We start from the raw sequence: 19140 nt of genomic DNA, 5'->3' as shown, positions 1-19140 counted from the left end.
TGGTGGGGTTGGGGATTATATCTTATAACATAAGGTGGGTGGGACCATAACAAGAAGTTGTGGGGTCATATTTGCTATATTTTCTTATACTATAATTTAGTGAAATGGGACCCCTATACCTTGCCCACAGCAAATTAATAATAAAATCAATTGCCCTAAGTTTTAGACAATAATACCACCTCTCTGAAAGCTACTCTCCACCAACTCTCTCTCTCCTCAATGGGTATGGTTTGTGAATTGATATTTCTTGTGAAGTGTAAATTCTTATGTAAAATATGGCTATATGCATAGAGTGATTAATGTTTGATATCAAAGATTTAGGGTTCAGTTTTGGTATTAAAATTTTGTTTGCTAATATTCCAACGTTATCATTTTGATTCAAAATTTTCAAATTTAAAATCCACAAAAAATAAAGCGAATATTGAAAATGAAATCCCACTTCTTATCCAATAAAGTAGTGGGGCTTGTTTTGTGGTACTATATTTGCAAATATAACCAACCATAGACATGTACTAATAAAACTTCTGTATCTATCCGTTGCTGTGTATGATGAAATTCAGACCGTTGATGTTATATGGTGTGCTACTTCATTTTCATGTCCCCTTGTTTTGTAAATCCCACTTCAACTTTATTTCTTTTTTTATTTTTTTTTATTTTAGTTTCACACTTCAATTATATGTACCAGATGTCAGTAGAAAGAGAGAATCTGATCCAGAAAGACTATTCTTTAACTTATTTTATTGATTTTATTCTTTAGAGTTTCAATTATAGGATTTGGAGAAGATTCTGGATTTTTGAAGAGTGATTTGTAAAGTAGTACTCCTACTAATATATTAACTATTTTCATTTTTGGAGTAGAAAAATATCATAATGTTGAAAAAGTCAAAGTATCTTTGTTTTGGTTGAATAATTAAAGTACTCCATATTCAACTGTTGATAGTTTAATTAGTATAACAAAAGAAAATATTGTAGAACAAGGAACAAGAATTAATCTCACCTAAATGGGCAAATAATCATTGGATGTCTACAAAATATAAAATTATAGTATGTAGTCATAATCTTGAAGTCAATGTATGGAGATTGTTTAGGTTACCATAATAACTCTATTAAGTATATTTTCCTTGATATACATTTTAATAGGAATCGTACATATTGTTATGACTAAATATTGTTAGGTTGAAGCACACTAATGAATAAATTAAAGGTGCTTTCCTCAAAAAATATTTGAAGTGCTTTTTTGAATTAAGCCGTAATCCATTGGTTATATTGGCGAAGAACTTATAATGGTACGAAAAGAAAGTACATGGAGTATAACCTATAGGGAAATGAAATGAAATAGGAAAATTAGTAGTTAGATGCTCAACTAACCAATCAAATTAAGTTATTGAGGTGGTGGTTGGGATAAATATTGTTCAAGAAAAGGGAATTTTGGTTAACAGTTTCCAACAACTCTTTTACTATCCTAATAATGCATACGTATAGTATAAATATAAGGGGTCTAGTAATCAAACCAGTGGCTATTTTGGAGTGACCAAGTTTTTAATTAAGACATAAAAGGAGACTAGAATAATTTGGCACTAAAAACAGTCGGTTAACTATAATTGGAAGGCTTGTTGTTAGGCAATTACATGTATTATCAATTATCATGGTGTTTGTTTTGATAACTATAGTTCGACTGATTAGATAGGGTATTTAATCTTGAGATTGTTCCACATATGTATTGTCTTGATTTTTTTATATGACAACATTGATATTTGGGCCAATTCAATTTTATGGAACCTCATGAGAATGGATTTCTTATTTATGCTGTTGTCGTGGTTATTAGATAGGAGATAAATAACTTAGAGCATTTTTAGAAGATGGAGTACTACTGTAGTGCTTGCAAATTCCAATATTATTTGGGCTCGAAAAGGCCCGCAATTCAATCAATTTTAAGCCCAACTAATGAATTTCAAATTAAATTAGCTTTATGACGTGGCTCGAAGAAGCGATTCGGCCCGTTCAGAGAGAGATGCAAAAGAGAGAGCAAATCAAGCTGGGCGGAGCTGCCGGCGGCTCCGCCCCTCCCGCCGCCAAGAGAGGCCGTCCAATCGGCAGTGGAACCAACCACGCCGCGTTATCTGCTGTAGCGACAGCTGCGGCCGCGGCTTCTGGTGATTCTATCGCACCCTCCATCCTCCTCGGGCCCTCGCTACAGGTCCACTCCGCATTCGCCGGTAATTCCCTACCAAACCCTAATTCCTCTGATAGTCCAAAATTATGTTTACAATTGTATCTATGCCCATGATTCTACTCGGAAATGCTGTTAAAATCGTGAATTTGTAGTTTTGAGCTTTGTGACCTATTCCGCGTGGTGGATTTGTTTAGTAGTTAGAATAGGGGATTCTTCTTGTGTATGTTTAATTGTATGTTTTTAATGTGTGCTTTAGCTATCATACTTGGCAATTCTTTACAGAACTGAGATAATTCATATGTTAAAGACAGCGGTTTAGCAAGATACAGATTTCCTGGTTTGTGTCCATAGGAAAAGTCGAAACATAGGGTGTATAGATTAGATATGAAGTGTCCAAGCTAAAGATATAGTATGGAAATGTCCTTGAAAGTGGTTTAATTTTATTTACTTTCTAATTTGCTTATGGTTTACGAGTTTTTTGTTTGTCCTTCTGCAACTACTTTACCAGAGCAGAATAACAAAAGGATAGTTATGGCTCTTCAAAGTGGATTAAAGAGTGAGTTGACATGGGCATTGAATGCTCTCACATTGCTTTCATTCAAAGAGAAAGATGATGTCCGAAAAGATGCCACTCCTCTAGCCCGGATTCCTGGATTGCTTGATGCTCTACTTCAAGTTGTATGTAACGATTTCTGCGTATTTACTTACCTTTGTTCTATGTATTGAGCTTACATGATTAGTTTCCAACTTGAGCAGATAGATGACTGGCGTGACATAGCTCTACCAAGGGTTCTCACAAAGACACCAAGGTCGAGACTGCTGGGTGCTAATTCTGCTGTTACTGGATTTGGGAATGATTATGAGACTGTCAATTCCGGTGATTCTGTTCCACATCCTACGTAAGGAATAATTAACACCGTCTCTCCTGTTGATTCAACTTCATATATTTCAGTTTGTGATACTGGCTTAAATCCTGATATGTATTTGTGCGTATGGTAGTGCTGGCTCTGGTTCTTCAAATAAAGATCCATCTGCCCAAAAGAGTACTTCGAAGTCTCGCCCTTCAGGTTGGTGGTTCGAGGAAGATGGCCTCTTTAACCTCAATGATGAAGGGCGTGCAGAAAAGCAGCAGTGTGCTATAGCTGCTTCAAATATAATTAGGAACTTTTCTTTTATGGCTGAGAATGAACTCGCGATGGGTCAGAATCGTCATTGTCTTGAAACAATGTTCCAGTGTTTGGAAGATTATGTTACAGGTTACGAATCTTGTGTCATGTTGTTAATATTATAGTGCCCCTAAGTTCTCCATTTTTTTGTTTACTTTCACCATTCTTTTCCTAAATTTTCCAAAATGCTTGAATATGAACAGAAGATGAAGAACTCGTCACAAATTCCCTTGAGACAATCATGAATCTGGGCCCATTGCTAGACCTCAGGATATTTAGCTCATCAAAGCCTTCGTTCATCAAAATGACGTAACTCTTTTGACTCAATATTTTGCTCTTGTCATGGATGTGCTGCATGTGACCCGTTACTCTAATTCCTATTATGTCTATCCAGAGAAAAACGTGCCCTCCAGGCCATCATGGGGATGCTCGGATCTGCTGTTAGAGGCTGGCATTGTGCAGCTGCTGAACTGCTTGGCCGCATGATACTCAACCCTGAGAACGAATCTTTTCTCATGCCGTTTGCTCCACAGGTCACTTTGTCTATTATATAACACGTAGCTTAGATACCTTTCTTCTCCTAGACTCGTGCCAAGTAACTCATACAAATTGCAGATATACAAGCGATTGGTTGATATTATTAGTTTCCCAGCTGGCGACGCTCAAGCAGCAGCTGTTGGTGCGCTATACAACCTTGCAGAAGTTAACATGGACTGTCGGCTGAAACTAGCTAGTGAGAGATGGTTAGATGCAATTCGCAAAATCTGCTAAAATTCTTCTCTGTCTCTCAAGTTAAAAGTTCGTGTCTAAATAATTCCAGCGATAAATATTTTTCAGGGCAGTGGATCGGCTTCTCAAGGTGATAAAAACACCACACCCGGTGCCAGAAGTCTGTAGAAAAGCAGCGATGATTCTGGAGAATCTCGTACTGGAGCCTCAGAACAAGCCAGTGCTGCTAGCATACGAGAATGCGTTTGCAGAGATGCTCTTCTCTGAGACAAGGTACGCTGACACGTTTGCTCGGATATTACATGAATTGACATCTCGACCCAGCAACAAAATCACATCTGCTCGTGGTATTTGGGGCATGTAATAGACTCAAACTGTAAAGTGTGGCTTCTTGCTTTATCTTGGACGTGTATCACGCTTAGTAAGTTTCTTGATCTGGATAGCTCTGCTCTGTAATGTTATTACACATTCACCTCTTATCTTTCCTTATATATATGGTCTCTCCCATGAATTATGCAAGTAATGTATAATAGATAATCACAAGTGCTCATGGTATACAGTCTTCTCCCTTTAGAAGCCTGCAAGCTCCTTGCTGATGTCCGAGGGCTGAACGGGCATGCCCACAGTCCGTGCTATCTCTTTGAGCATATCACTGGCATACTACTTACGAAATGCCTGATCAGAAATGCCATGGTTCAGCTTGTCAACAATCTGGAGACGGAGGTGGGGCGTCTCAAAACTCCGCCTGCTGCATCTTGTGCACCTGGTCGTAGATCCTCGGCACTGGCAGTGGAGAGGGCGGCCAAGAAATCATAAAGAGCTGACTTTCTACTGCACTTGTACATAAGAATGAAATCTACAAACTCCCAAGAAAAAAGATCCCAAAAACACCATAAACAGAGCTCTTGTACATAAGAATGAAATCTACAAACTCCCAAGAAAAAAGATCCCAAAAACACCATAAATAGAGCTCATAATCTTTGTTCACATTGAAGAGAATGAAAGAAGAAACCAAGAAAAACTCTGAAACTCAGTGAATACCGGACATCTCATCAAAATAGTACGATCAAATATCATATTGTTACCTAGACCTGCTCAAACCGAACCGAACTGGTAGTTAACCGTCGGTTCGTAACCGGAACTAGAAATGGCGCGAACCGCTGGACGGTTTGGCGGTTCCTACGGTTCAAGTTCAACATTTTGAGGAACCGGAACCGCCGGTTCGCCGGTTCAAAGTAGGTTTCCGATCTAGGATATACGCTTTTCAGGCATTGCAGGCGTAGGGGTGCAGGAAATCGGTTTAAACCGCCGGTTGCGGCAACTTTTCAGGTGGCAGGCATAGTTCGGCAGGTCTAGACCTGAAAACCGGTCAGAGATTGCTGGTTTTAAGTCAGCTACCGTGGACTTGAACTGCCGGTTCCGGCGGTAAATCTCTCCTTCGCCGACTAATTGTTCAAAACTTCAATTATTTTTGTAAGTCTAGTTGAAATTTATAAGGGGGTGTTCGGTTGCCAAGATTAAATCCCATGATTAATTATGTATCATGTTTGGTTCTTAAGATTGAACCCTACAACTTAATCCAAGATAGATAGTCTCATGATAATTAGTTATAGTCTATCCCCTCCAACTAAAATAATCTCACAACCTAATCCTAGATGGATAGTCTCATGATTATTAGTCATGCAACCGAACGCCACCTTAGTATATTTAAATTTATTGTTTAAAACTTTAAGTCTTTTGTAAATTGTAATCGTTATAAGTGTAAGTTGTAAGTTCTAATTTGTAACTTGTAGTCTCGTTAAAATTTATATCAATAAAATTGCAACTTTCATCCTTATTGTTTTAATTTTATTTATGCACCTTTTGTAGATAATTAAAAACTAAAAAGACAATTAAAAAAACTGCCGAACGGGCCCTGAACCGTCGGTTTTAGGGCCGACGGTTCTGAACTGTGAACTGGAACCGCTGGACACCTTGCTGGATCGGTTTAGGTTCAATTTTTTTTGAATGGCGGTTTTTGAACCGTGAGTAGGTCTATTGTTACCTTATCAAAAATTTTCGGAGTATACCGGTATTTCGGCATGGTGAATTTTAAAAACCGATACCGTGGAATATTGCTCTTTCAGTTTATATTGCATGAATTGCCGTATGGGCTAGCCCAATAAACAGAAAATGATTGGGCCTAAGCTGGGCAACAAATCGCGATAGCATCGAATTTATCATCTTCTTCTTTTTTTTTAATTATCGAAGCGCGACATTTTTCAGGTGTTTGAATTCCACCCACCGTCCTCCGCCGGCCATCTCTGCGAGCTAGGGTTCCGGTCAAGAGACCGAGCGCACTTGCCAGGTGACGCGAGCTGAAAGACTACTTTCCTTTCCAGATTAATTTTCTCGTTTTATCCAATGTTTTTTGTCTTCTTCCCATTTTCTGCAGTTTTAGGTCAATAGCGAGCTTAGGGATTTGCATTACTTTAGTTCTCACTCTTTAACTGAATTATGAGTTTAATTGCAGTTTTAAATGTAGAATTGGGATATAGTGAAATCAAACTGATGAAAATGAAAAATTGAACAGAAGCTATTTGAATTTGAGATTTTAGGCATTTGTTGGACTATCTCTTAGTTTGGCTGAATTTTCTCCCTAAATTGGGGAACTGCTTGAGAAATGAGAATGATGCCTCAATTTGAACTTGTGAATTTTGTGATTAAAGCATGCATTTTAAGAACTTCAAGCAAAGTGAAATAGAAAAATGATTCGAGAAAGTTGAGATTCTCTCTGTAGCAGTTGTAATGGTGGAGGTATGGTGGACACTGCTCGGTGCAGCCGTTCCCGTTTTCGCTGCTGGTCAAGCTCTGAGAATCAAGGCGAGACATGCTGAGGAGCAACGGATCAAAAGTGCTCGGGGAAGGGAGAAGAGCGCAGACGACATCTTTGTCTGTGAGAGGGTTTGCACGTCGAAGAGGATGCTGAAGAAAGTGGGGGGCTTCTCCAAGGATCCAATCCCAGACACATGTGTCACGGTCTGTGGAGTTTCTGAGCTTGATGCTTGCGCGGATGCCTGTGCTCGGACTGTGTGCGTTAACCAACACCAGGTACCCAATTGGAACGACGTTTGCCTTCGTAGATGTCAGAGTGAATGCCTCAAGTTATCTGCTTCTCACTCTTCATGACATATATACATGTTCTTGTTGTATCTCCTTTATCAGTTTGTGAGCAATGTTGCACAAAATGGTTGTTTTTGGAAACTTTGGAGTTATGATATGTTGCTCATTTGCACCATGTTTCCTTGTTTTCCTTCATTTCTAGTGATATTATTTCATGATCATGTCAATTGTTTGTTGATCTCTAGTTAACTTTTTAGTTGATTAATACTCAGAAAAATGTATTGAAAGTGGAACACATTTTATTACCCCTCAAAAAGTTGAACAGGAACACCAAAGCTGCAGTGAAGGAAAAAAAAAAGCAAAGAGAGGGGGGGAGAGAGAGCATATGACATTGAATCAAACATAGGCATCTGGGTTCTGAATGAGGAAAGCTTCAACAGCTTTGTACATTCCCAACACCCTCTCTTTGCCTGCCTTGACTTCCTCCTCCTTCAGAGTGAAGTCCCCTGCAGTGTAGTACTTGCTCGTAACCTTGGAAATTGAGCCCCCATTGCCGGACTCCTCGAACTTAACCTCGTAGGTTATCTTCTCCAGCTTCGCTGCCAAAGCATCGCCTTCCACCAATGTGTAGCAATAAGTTAGTGTCTTCTCATCCAGTTCGTCCACGCGGTATTTCACACACTTGAGAGGGCTACCTGAACACGATGCTTAAATTTATCAATTTTCCAATTAGCATAGCACTATATATAGGGGAAATAATAACTTTGAAAGCTGACCTTCAGCAAAGTTGATCTGCTTGATGCTCCCAGCACCTCCATCACCTTGTGTGATCTCAATGCTTTTGATGGCCTGCGGCAGGAGCTTCGGGATCAAGTTGTGAGAATCAACGATCGAGGCCTTGAAGATCCTCAATGGCGCAATTGGGGAAGTGTATTCGTCACAGAATGTGGTAACACCCATGATTCTTCTCTTGACTGATGAAGGATTAAGTAGATTTCTGTTGTGACTTGATTTGGGATGAGGATGAAGAAAGCATGGGTATTTATATGTGATTTTGGGTTGTTGAGATGATTCCAAACCGTGTCTTTAAACTGCAGACGGCCGAACTTATACCATAATTATTCCATTTAAAAGTTAGAGAATAGTTTTTTTATGTAATTTAGTGTCCCAAATTCACATCCAATCTGAACATGTAAGACAAAGAAGAGCATATCTTGAGCTTTGCTCCAATACAAACAATAATTCAAGACTCAGAATAAACTTTTATCTTTATTTCACCATAATTTCCAATGAGGGGCAAAACAAAAAAATGGATTTGTACCTGGATATATGCTACTCTTTTTTACTAGCAAGCACCAGCTAAACTTCGTCATGGCTAAGTTCATCATCATCCATGTTAACGATGGTGTAAAAAACGTGGCCCTGTCCTTCCTCGTCTGCTCGAGCTTCTCCACAATGCCCTTTGGAACTCCACAGCACTTGAGGTTCGAGCATCTCTTGAAAGGTAGCTACAACACCCATTGTACCTCCCATCAGCTCTAATTCTCTCATCTGTCTTGCAATTTAAAAGTCTTCCGCAGATATCACACTTAGTTTTTGAAGCTGTAAACAAGAATCAAACACTTTCTCAGCTTGCAAAAAACACCCTCCCTCACCATAAGCATCAATGTTTGCATAATAGCACTCAGGAAGTCATCCCCCTCCACGGTAAAACCTCCGAAACCACGACCATGACTCATCCACCAAGCCGGATTCTATATATACATTCTAGTCAGGGGAGACCGAGTAAACTCATCAATCCCCAATCCTCTCTCATCCATCTTCGCCGCCAGCTCCTCTGCCTCAACAACCATCTGCTGATTAATACTGAAATAAAATCATTACGAATCAATTTGTCCATTAAACAGCAAGCCGTCTTAGCTCAGCTGGTAGAGCGCATGGCTTTTAACCATGTGGTCGTGGGTTCGATTCCCACAGACGGCGATTTTTTATATATTTCAACTGTATTTTTTGGAGTTATATTTCTGTTTTTGCCTTTTTTACAAGTATATGTAGTTTAGCTGATGTTTATATAAGACCTCTTCGGCGACGGCCTCATTCGAGAGCCATCATTCCATTCCATCCATCTAGTCAACACCTCGCTCATTCTACGCTCAAAACAAATAAACACCGCGAAGTGCTTAATTCAATTTTCAGTTAATTATATCATGAATAGTAAGTTTGTCATGTCTCATATGTCTTACTATTTCATATTCATTCAATTAGATATGGTTCTCACATGCCAAAACCAATTATAGGATTTAAAATTTTCTACATAATTTACAAATTGCCCTTTTCTGTTGAACTGTAAATTATCCTAAAATACTTAATAAAGGTTTGGTAAGACAAACTAAAACGCAATCATTAACCAATACCAACATTTTTCTATGAAAAGAATAATTAAATCTTCCACAACCTTTTAATTAAGTTACTTTTGTTTAATTTAATCAAACCTTTTATAGATGAGATAAATAGGGCCACAATAAATAAATACACAAATAAAAATGATTAAATTCATATAATCGCCACTGTTGTCATTTCTAGCTCCCACTTTCCAATTCTTCACACCTCGAAAACCTAATCCCCAAATTTTGAACGCAATTGGCACAATCTCCGGCATGGCCACGAACCCGTCGGAGGGCTACGCCGCCGACTTCTTCGACCAAATCCTCTCGATGCCTTCCTACGCCGGACTCACCGCCACCGCCGTCGGTAGTTCGTCGGTGACACCGCCGTTGAACCCTAGTGCCTCGCAGCTCTACCAACCGCCGTCCATGTTTCCGCCCGGCCTCAGCATGGGTAGCTCCCTTGCTGCCGTCGGCAACGCTGGACTTGTAAGCTCGATTTTTTTAGTTGTATTGTTTTTATCGGTTGAATTGGGTTAATTTGGTGCCTTTGCGTCGATGAATTGGTTGCCGATTTTGAGAAAAATTGCAGTTTTCTCTGGTGAAGTGGTGTGTATTTGTGGTGAATGCTCCTTGATTAGATTTCCTCTCTGTTTCAGCAGGATGCAGTAGCTGTGAATAGCATGAGCAATTTGTATCCTTGTTTTGATCAATCACAGACTCATTCTATCTCTCAGGTTCAACAGATCATTCTCTAGCATTCATTTGTCATCTTACTTGCTTGCAGTTGCGTGCGTCCTTTTCAATTGTCATCTATCTTTGGCTGAAAAACCATTTCAAATTGCTAGCATCTGTGGGTTCCTTTCAACAGTTTTCTCGTTTTTCGCCTCGCACTAGAGATAAACGAAGTCTTTGATACCTTATGCAGGCATTTCAAGGTCATCCTACATCTGGTCCAGCAGTCTCTGCGCCGCCTTCCATTAGGCCAAGGGTACGGGCACGAAGGGGGCAAGCAACGGATCCGCACAGTATTGCTGAGAGGGTATATCATTATCAAAGCAAGTTGCTAGAGAATTTTTTGTTTTCTGTTTCTAGTGAATCTGATTTATGTTTTGATACAGCTGCGTAGGGAAAGGATATCGGAGAGGATCAAGGCATTGCAAGAAATCGTTCCCAGCTGCACCAAGGTGCGCGCGTCTATTCTTCAACAATGTTTATGCTCGTTGCACATTTTGTGATTATGGTTATACTCTTTTGGCAGACGGATAGAGCTGCCATGCTCGATGAGATACTGGATTACGTCAAGTTCCTTAGGCTTCAGGTCAAGGTATAAGAGTCGCTTATAATATAGTGGATTTAATCACCCTGTGTGAAATGTGCATTCATACATTTGGTGATGAGATAATTTTTGCATTCATTTTCATATTGTGAAAGGTTCTGAGCATGAGTAGAGTGGGTGTGGCTGGAGCGGCAGCACAGATCAATGCTGAACCTAATAATCCCGTGTGCGAGAAGTGGGCGAGCGAGGAAACAGAATGTGAGGTAGCTAAACTCATGGAAGATGATGTGGGAGCTGCTATGCAGTTCCTCCAATCCAAATCACTCTGCATCATGCCTATCTCACTTGCATCACTAATCTACCCCACTACTCTACCTGACGACTCTACACTTGTCAAAGCTGAGCCCTCATGAACCATCTAGTAAACTTTTTGCACGTGCCTTTGACAACTCCCGGTATCCCCTCTACTCGCCTATAAATGGATGTAAAAATCGCTTTCTACTCAGTTGTTTTGCGAACTTGCAATATGCATTGATTGCAGTCCCACACTTTTGCCTTTCTCGGCTTTATCATGTCTTGTGGAAGTCGACTCGACTACTACTTTTTTCGTCAACTCTCCCTATGACCCAGCTGGAAGGCTAAACTTTGGATAGATGCTCCCAGAATCATGATATTGTATGTTGTATGTAAATCTAATATTAGGTTGGCATTGTATGTTGTATGTAAATCTATGGTCATAATTTTGCCTCATGTTCTGGCCCTTTATTTTGTTGGCGATTATATTGGTGAAAATGGACTTTTGCATCATCATCATCGACAAATCAATTCAATTATCAATCAAACTGGCCGATTAATCACCACCTAATCCAGCATGTTTACCTTGCCTATAATCAGTGGCGTATCCAGGATATTTGGTTTGAGGGTGCGCAATAATGATATACTCCCTCCATTCGCAAAATGTTGTACATATTTGACTCAGTGCGGGTATAAGAAATGTGGAAAAAAGTGAGTGAAAAAAGTTAGTGAAAAAAGTTAGTGAAATATGAGTTCCATGTTTATATATTAGCAAATTATAATAGAATGTGAGTGTAATGAGTTAGTTAAAAGTTTGCTCCACTCACCAAAAATGAGAAAAAAGAAAGTGTACTATATTTCGAGTAAAGATCGAAATGACAAAAATGGACCACATTTCATTGACGGAGGGAGTAACTTATTAAGAGTACAAGACAAAAAAAATTATAAATTATTTATTAATATAAATTAAAATTATGATAAAGAAAGAAGTGTACAAATTGAGATAAAGAAAAAAAAAAGAAGAAGAGTAAAAAGAACTTGATCCCATTGAAATGAAAAAAAAAACTATAAAGAAAAAAGTGGACAACCTAAGATAAAGGAAATAAAATATTGAGAAATTAAGAAGTGTATAAGATAAAAAAATAAATTAAAATTAAGATAAAGAAAGAAGTGTACACATAAGATAAAGGAAAGAAAATATTGAGAAATTAAGAAGTGTACAAGATAAATAAAGAAAGAAAATATTGAGAAATTAAGAAGTGTACAAGATAAATAAAGAAAGAAAATTGAAACAGATTAAAAAGTAATCCACAAATTGGCAGTGCTAAGATTCGAACACGGGCAAGTAAATTAAATATGCTAGAGCTTTACCACCAGATCACATGCAACAATGTGTATTCTTACCTCAATAATACAATTAATTTTGAAATTTTGGGGGTACAGTTGTACCCCTTGTTCCCACATGGATACACCGCTGCATATAATGTGACCACTCTTGTATGTGTATAATGGAAGTGCTTTGATTAGAATTACAACATTGATGGAAACAAGAAACAAATAAATAAGAGACTTTTTTTTACATCAACAAACAGCACAGAGCATACATGGTGAGGAACTTAACCTCAAGCAGCCATATTGTGTGAAATGGATAATTGTTAGCCAGCAATAAAGTAACAATTTCCTAAACTTTTTTATGTATTTTCAACACAACTTCAAAACGTAAGATAACTTTAGACGAGGGATAACTTTAGACTTTTGGGTTGATGGTGTTAGGAAAATTTAAAGAAGATAGACTTAGAAAAGTGAGAAAAGACAAAGTGCAACTAATTTATGACATATCGTGTCCGACATTAAATTCGCATTAAAAGTGACAAAAAAATGGAAATCATTTATTTTGAAATTCAAATCCCGTCTATTTGCATTGCACTGTTATCATAATTACGTAACTAATGCCAACTTTATTCCTACTAATTTGAGATTATCATCAAATCAAATACTATCAGATATACTGATGATTATACAAAAATCATTTAAATTAGAAGCCCAAAGTAAAACCTAGCTAACACATAACATGAAAGCCCAAACTAAAATACGTAATTGAAAAGGAATTTAATTAAGTGGCGCCTCCATTTCTTTCTCTCTCCCTCACCGGCGAAGCCCTCCCCCACCGCGCCGCCGCGCCGCCTTCCTCAGTTGTTGAATATGGGGCACGGAGGCTACGGGAAGCGCAAAGGCGCCTCCACCATCGAGAGGAAGAAGCCCGCCGCCCAGCGCCGCCCCAAGGCCCTAGCAATCGACAAGAAGTCCAAGGCCGGCAAGCCAAAATCCGTCACTTTTAAGAACCAAATCCGCTCCATTGAACGCATGCTTCGCAAAGTATTTCCTTCCACTTTCCCTTTTTTAACGGTTTTCCCTGCTGTATGTTTACTTTTGCTGGCTATGTGGTGAAATTTTGCGTTTGATTTGGCGAAACCCCTTATTTTGGGGGTAGATATCGGTTTATTGAAATCAATTTCTGTTTGGTATTACACTGAAAGTAAGTTATTGGCTATTGCAAAGTATGTAAATTAGGGTTTTTTTAGGTTAAGCATTAGTCTTTTCGGATGCTAGAACTTGTAAAACTCAAGAAATTGGATGTCAGAGTGTTGATAAGCTAATAAACTCTTATGAATTTGCTAATTTTAACGAAAGGTGTAGATGATCAATTCTATGGTGATGCACAGGATCTGCCTCTTGAGATAAAGGAAGCTCAAGAGAAGAAGTTGGAGGAGCTCAAGAGACAACAGGATATTCAAAATCGTCTGGCTCTGGAGCGTAAAATATTTTTGCGGTATAGAAGGATCAAATTTTTTGGTGAGTAGAGAAATTTCGTTTGGTTCTTTACTGCAAATGTCCTTGTTCTTAGTACTCCAACTCTAAAGAATTGCTGGAAGTGTTTACTAATTCCAATCTTTCGTTGCCAGAGAGAAGAAAGATCGAAAGAAGGATAAGGCGGCTGGAGAAACAGCAGCGAGCTTCAACTGGGCAGGCTCAGGAAGCAGATATATCTGAGCAACTATCTAAACTGAAGGAAGATCTTGAATATGTCAAGGTATGTTAAGGCATGTTATGCTGCTGAACAGATACTAATTAGTCATCCTCGAACTGTATATGGTCGTACTATCTTTTAATCATAGCTATCTCTATCTACACAATAAGAGCTATAGATTCTGTACCCATCTTAATCAGATTTGCTTTATGTGGAAAAAAAGAGCAGCTATTCCTAGGTGATTTGTGGTGATGAAACGGAGCAGAATAAGTTTATGCACAAAGTGATTTGGGTTTATTCAACGACATATAGTGCTATAAGATTGCATATATTCTTTTCTCATTGAAATTGAGTCCGTGCATTAGTTTCAGAAAGACTCTAACTAATAATTTATTCTTTATTTTGTAACATCAATGCAGTTCTTTCCAAAAACCGAGAAATATGTCTCGTTATATGTTGGAGGTGACGAGGCTGAAATCATGGAAAAAAGAAATACTTTGCGCAAGCAAATTAAGGATAATCTGATTGCAGCTGCTGCAAGTGGAAAGGAGTTGGAAGGTACTTTTTTTTGCTAAGTAAGAGTACTAGTTTTGCTTAAGCTGGGTAGTAGTTGGGTTTTTCTAGGAGATAGAGTGAACGGATTGTCTTATTTGTATTCTCCTAGGACCAGTATCATACTTCTCAAGTAATTATGAAGTTTAGAGGCCATTGGTATAGAAGTTAATTGGAAAATCATATTATGCAAAAACATTGGTTTGTTTATTGATTGTTTTGTCGATTAGTAAGTGAATAATATTTTGCTGGAGCTACATTTCTTATTATAAAATATAAGTAAAGCAGTAGCTTCTATTTTAGATATAGCTTTCATCCCCTGATGATGCTAGTATTGAAGAGAGCTAGTGTGTGATGTGAGAGCACAATATGTCATGTTTTTTATCACTACTGTATATTTTTAACATTACTTCAATAGAATTATATCAGTATCAATTTATGCCACAGAAACAGGGAGTGAGGATGATGGTGCCTTAGATCCCAGTGATGATGATTTCTTTCTAAATGGGAGCTCTAGTGAAGAGGGTGAAGCAGATGATGAATGGAGTGCAAGGTACTCATCCCAACTAAGGGCTGTCTCAGTTTTGCATTTCATTTCAATTCAATATCCCAGGATCTCTAGAAATTCTGCTTTCGTCCTTTGATTCTCCAAAGCCCTATTAGAATGTGAGCCCCAAATATTCAATTAAAGATGCTGTTCTCATGCTATGTACAAGCCATTGCATTGTCTCGATGATGGCAATATTTAATTAATCTTCTTGTCGTAGGAAGCTTTGCTCCATAAAGTGTATAATTTACTATCAGCTTCTCACTTTCTATTTCTTCATTGAGTACACTATCAAGAGAAACTTTTCATTTGGCATGCAGGGATCAAGCCTCTGGCAAGGCAGCATCCGGAATGTCCAGTGACGAAAGAAATCAGGTTAGCAAGTGGTATAATGGTTTCACTTATTTCATACTACAAGCTGAAAGCTGATATTTCTTTTTTTGTATACTTTCAGAAGCTGATCTCTGCTCGTGCTCTAATGCCACCTCCTGGTCCATCCAGGAAGCCAGTTGCAAGTTCAACTAAGAACGAACCAAAATTTGCAGGATACAATAAGAAGCCATACAACAGAGCTGAGATATCCACATCTAGCAACACTTCTAGTATCAACGGTAGACCTACCTATGATAAGAAGCCATACAGCAAAGCTGACGGTAAGAAGCCTTACAGGAGAGCTGAAATATCCACATCTAGCAACACCTCTAGCAGCAGCTTCGGTAGACCTCCCCCACAAAAGAGAGGCCCCGTGGACTCTACTACTGGTACCTTGAGCTCCAACTCAGACGCTAGAAAACCACGGAGAAAGAGGAGGCCTAAGAAGAAAAAGCAATAGACAAAATAGTCATGAGGCATGTTTGTGTTAATCTTCTTACTACGATCTGAGGTGATTTTGAATTTGATTCTTGATTAAGGATCGACTCAACACTGGCTGAAGAATGTTGTCCTTTCTAGTTGTAGGTTGATTGGCCTACTGTTGTTAAGATATGTAATTTAATCTTCCAACTTCTCATCTGTAATATCTAAACCAGTTTTGCTATCAATTTCTCAAATTTAGTTATTTTTTGTGACATTGTGATAGACTCCCTTTTTACGTACTCCCCTGTTACAAAAGGAATCTTACTCAACTTAGGGACATCCCAAAAATGACTCGCTAACATTGAAATGTCCCAAAAATGAATTTGAATCACATTGAAATGTCCTAAAAATGAATGCGAATAACTAAACAAGGGACTAAATCACACTTTTCTTCAAGAATGATTAGGTAATCATGCCTTTTTTCACGCAAGAGCGGCACAAAGACTGTTTGGCCATAAGTAAAGAGGGGCAATGGTTAGTGCTAACATTAATATCTGTATTTTCCTGGAGAAAAAAGAAGCTGCTTTTCTAGCACAGGGCTCTAAAAATAGTGCAAAACAATGCTTAAAAAAACTTCTTTAAAATATCATCGAATTATGATGGATGGAATTATAAATCTAGGGTAGTGATAAAATGCAAACTTATATATTGTACAAACTCAAAACTCCTCAATACAGCTTCAACACTGTTTCAATACAATATCAACACAATATCAACACAGTGTAAAATTTTAAGATTTTAATGTCAACACAGTATCAACACAACATCAATCATTGACAACGTTGAACTTCTGTTGATATTTTCCTGTTGATGCTTTTTTGTGATCTGTTGACAATTTTCAGTGATCCAGATCATAGTTTTGAGTTTGTACAATATTTAGAGTTTTCATTTGATCACGTTACTATAAATCTATTTGTATATATAACTATAACACCAAATTTAGTTTAAAAATTTAACTACAAAAATCAAATCTCCATTACATGAACTCTCTCATTTTCATCTTGCATCTACCTGATCACTGAAAGATTCTTGATGTCCTGACACTAAAAAATCTATGGATCTTACAAACAACAGTAGAATCAAAATCACATGAACTCCAAATAGTCAATGATTCATTTCATTTCAATGTGTCAACCAATGACACAAGATACAACCATTGAATTACACAACACATGAAGAACCTCAACCCAAAACTCGAAAAGAAATACACTGTATTTACACAACAGCACCAAAATTGTGTATGCCTTCGGTTTACTCTCCCCCCCCTAATTGCAACAACAAATACATCCCAGGTTGGATGCTGCAATATTATCAAGAACACCTCTGTTCCAAGGGGAAGTTTCACTATCTTGTTTCATCTTCGAAAACCCAAGCTCCAGGATGATGATGATGATCTCTCCACATCCTCTCTCTCTTGATGATTCATACAGCACAGCCTAAGCCTCTGGCATCTGAGGCTTTCATGATCCTCAGCTTCTTGCAAGATGACTTGAACATCTCCCATGGAACATCCCCAACAAGCATCAAGTCACCATCTTTGTCTTCATAGGCAGGTGCATATTCAGACCCTTTGTATCCCTCTCTCTCACTGTATTCACCTATGGTGAGCTTAAACATCTTCTCCAAACCCTCAAGAAGCTCCAAATAGCCATTGTAAACCTTCAAATCAATCTTCCTGAGGTAAGGAGCTCCATCCATGCTCACCTTCACAAAACTCCCACTTTCCACCTCCGCCAAATTGTTCTTCCGGTAAGATCTAACCGGCGGCCACCCCACAATCTGTGCCCTATTGTCAAAAAACCATTCACGTAAGGTCAGCCACAGCTACAAAAATTACAAAAATTGAAACCCTAACACAACAAATTAAAGCCCAATTCTTCTTACTTGGGAGGTGAGGGGGCGGAATCGGAGTCAGGGGATGAGCGCTTGTTGTTTTTGGGGGGAGAAATTGCATCGGTGGTGCCGGGAAGCCCCAATCGGAGCTCGGTGGCCTTCAAATTGAGATCGGAATCCATTAAAAATCGAGTCTTGGAAGGGGAAAAGTGAAATGGTGGTGATGGGTGAAGAGGATAAGGATGGAGAGGTGGGTTATAAAGGAAGGGTGCGTGAATATGGGAGAAAGAGAGGGTAGAGTTGTCGGAAGGGGGAGGGACAGGAATGGAGGGAGGAGGGGACAAGGGAGGGACAAGCTCAGCCGCCCAGATGGTCAAGATGCGTTTTTGGGGGTTTTGTATAATTGGTTTTTGGGAAATTTCAACACTTGGACGATTCAATACCAATTTTTTATTTTATTTTCATTTTTTAACTTATTTCAATTCAACTTTTTTATTAGATGTATTTATTTAAAATTTTATATTTATAAAAGTAAAGAAATGACAAATAAAAACCAAATTTTACTAATTGAAATTTCAAATTTTAGAAGAGTCTGTGTTTATTGGGATTCATAGAAAACTAGAACTAAGATGATGGTGTATTCATTGATTCAAATAATACTATAATCCGACTCAACTACATTCGTACAGTAATAATTTACTCTTCTAATTTTGATTATTATATGAAAGTTCAAATAATTAAAATTCGTGTAAATAAATATAAATGCAAAGTTTAATAATTTTTTATGTTAAAATGGAGTAATAGTTATGTGGAAATAGACATAATAGTATTTGATTTGCTAGATATGATTATTTGAAAATTAGTTGGTTCGTTGGAATTGGCTCTAACCGGACTCTGTTTAATTGAATAAATTATAGGAGTACTATCTATATATGTGGAAGTGTGGAACGTGAAGTCGGAATCGGATAACTTATTTAATAATAATCTCCAGTTGATAGTTTGATTTTCATTTTTCATTTTTTAATCTCCAGTTGATAGTTTGATTTTCATTGCATTAATAAGGGTTTTTTCGCTAAGTTAATCTCTACCACATAGTAGTATTATATTACATTTGTTAAAATCCATCATTTTAACTAGAAGTAGTTTATTTCTTTCTTTTTCTACTACATTAATATAACACGTTTTTAATTTTAAATAA

At 38.1% G+C, this 19140-nt stretch overlaps 6 protein-coding genes, 1 long non-coding RNA gene and 1 other non-coding gene across 10 annotated transcripts; 6 read left to right on the top strand and 2 right to left on the bottom strand.

Annotated features, from left to right (window-relative positions):
• Positions 1-1987: 1987 nt before the first annotated feature.
• Positions 1988-4579, top strand: LOC125197544 (armadillo repeat-containing protein LFR). Its single transcript, XM_048096310.1, has 8 exons — positions 1988-2216; positions 2682-2851; positions 2930-3072; positions 3173-3429; positions 3543-3648; positions 3734-3872; positions 3955-4082; positions 4177-4579. Exons 1-8 carry the CDS (start codon positions 2012-2014, stop codon positions 4430-4432), a joined length of 1404 nt encoding a protein of 467 aa, XP_047952267.1. The 5' UTR covers positions 1988-2011; the 3' UTR covers positions 4433-4579.
• A 1720-nt stretch (positions 4580-6299) lies between these two features.
• LOC125192464 (uncharacterized protein At5g64816) lies at positions 6300-7345 on the top strand. Its single transcript, XM_048090044.1, has 2 exons — positions 6300-6415; positions 6851-7345. Exon 2 carries the CDS (start codon positions 6856-6858, stop codon positions 7234-7236), a length of 381 nt encoding a protein of 126 aa, XP_047946001.1. The 5' UTR covers positions 6300-6415; positions 6851-6855; the 3' UTR covers positions 7237-7345.
• A 221-nt stretch (positions 7346-7566) lies between these two features.
• On the bottom strand, positions 7567-8130 carry LOC125192463 (major allergen Pru ar 1-like). The gene is made up of 2 exons (XM_048090043.1): positions 7947-8130; positions 7567-7865 (listed from the first exon to the last, which is right to left on the bottom strand). Exons 1-2 carry the CDS (start codon positions 8128-8130, stop codon positions 7567-7569), a joined length of 483 nt encoding a protein of 160 aa, XP_047946000.1.
• On the top strand, positions 7754-8222 carry LOC125192465. The gene is made up of 2 exons (XR_007171401.1): positions 7754-7839; positions 7953-8222. It is a non-coding gene; the product is annotated as an uncharacterized LOC125192465 (long non-coding RNA).
• An 858-nt stretch (positions 8223-9080) lies between these two features.
• On the top strand, positions 9081-9153 carry TRNAK-UUU. Its single transcript has one exon. It is a non-coding gene; the product is annotated as a tRNA-Lys (tRNA).
• Positions 9154-9740: 587 nt separating this feature from the next.
• Positions 9741-11583, top strand: LOC125191964 (transcription factor UNE12-like). Of its 3 annotated transcripts, none has more exons than XM_048089406.1 (6): positions 9741-10043; positions 10217-10291; positions 10483-10596; positions 10676-10741; positions 10816-10881; positions 10989-11583. In XM_048089406.1, the coding sequence occupies exons 1-6, from the start codon at positions 9828-9830 to the stop codon at positions 11244-11246; spliced, it is 795 nt and encodes a 264-aa protein (XP_047945363.1). In that variant the 5' UTR covers positions 9741-9827; the 3' UTR covers positions 11247-11583. The 3 variants fall into 3 exon arrangements, with proteins under 3 accessions (XP_047945363.1, XP_047945362.1, XP_047945364.1); XM_048089405.1 differs by having other exon boundaries at positions 10214-10291; XM_048089407.1 differs by lacking the exon at positions 10217-10291.
• Positions 11584-13211: 1628 nt separating this feature from the next.
• On the top strand, positions 13212-16323 carry LOC125196418 (rRNA-processing protein EFG1-like). The gene is made up of 7 exons (XM_048094926.1): positions 13212-13503; positions 13851-13980; positions 14091-14218; positions 14575-14713; positions 15155-15260; positions 15575-15629; positions 15709-16323. Exons 1-7 carry the CDS (start codon positions 13330-13332, stop codon positions 16084-16086), a joined length of 1110 nt encoding a protein of 369 aa, XP_047950883.1. The 5' UTR covers positions 13212-13329; the 3' UTR covers positions 16087-16323.
• An 876-nt stretch (positions 16324-17199) lies between these two features.
• Positions 17200-18290, bottom strand: LOC125196670 (auxin-induced protein 22B-like). Its single transcript, XM_048095277.1, has 2 exons — positions 17994-18290; positions 17200-17895 (listed from the first exon to the last, which is right to left on the bottom strand). The coding sequence occupies exons 1-2, from the start codon at positions 18122-18124 to the stop codon at positions 17532-17534; spliced, it is 495 nt and encodes a 164-aa protein (XP_047951234.1). The 5' UTR covers positions 18125-18290; the 3' UTR covers positions 17200-17531.
• Positions 18291-19140: the final 850 nt, after the last annotated feature.

Source organism: Salvia hispanica, chromosome 6 (assembly GCF_023119035.1).
Source record: "Salvia hispanica cultivar TCC Black 2014 chromosome 6, UniMelb_Shisp_WGS_1.0, whole genome shotgun sequence".
In the NCBI taxonomy this organism is placed as follows: Eukaryota; Viridiplantae; Streptophyta; class Magnoliopsida; order Lamiales; family Lamiaceae; genus Salvia; species Salvia hispanica.
The sequence above is the reverse complement of the archived record's forward strand: the minus strand, read 5'-3'. Positions and strand labels throughout refer to the sequence as shown.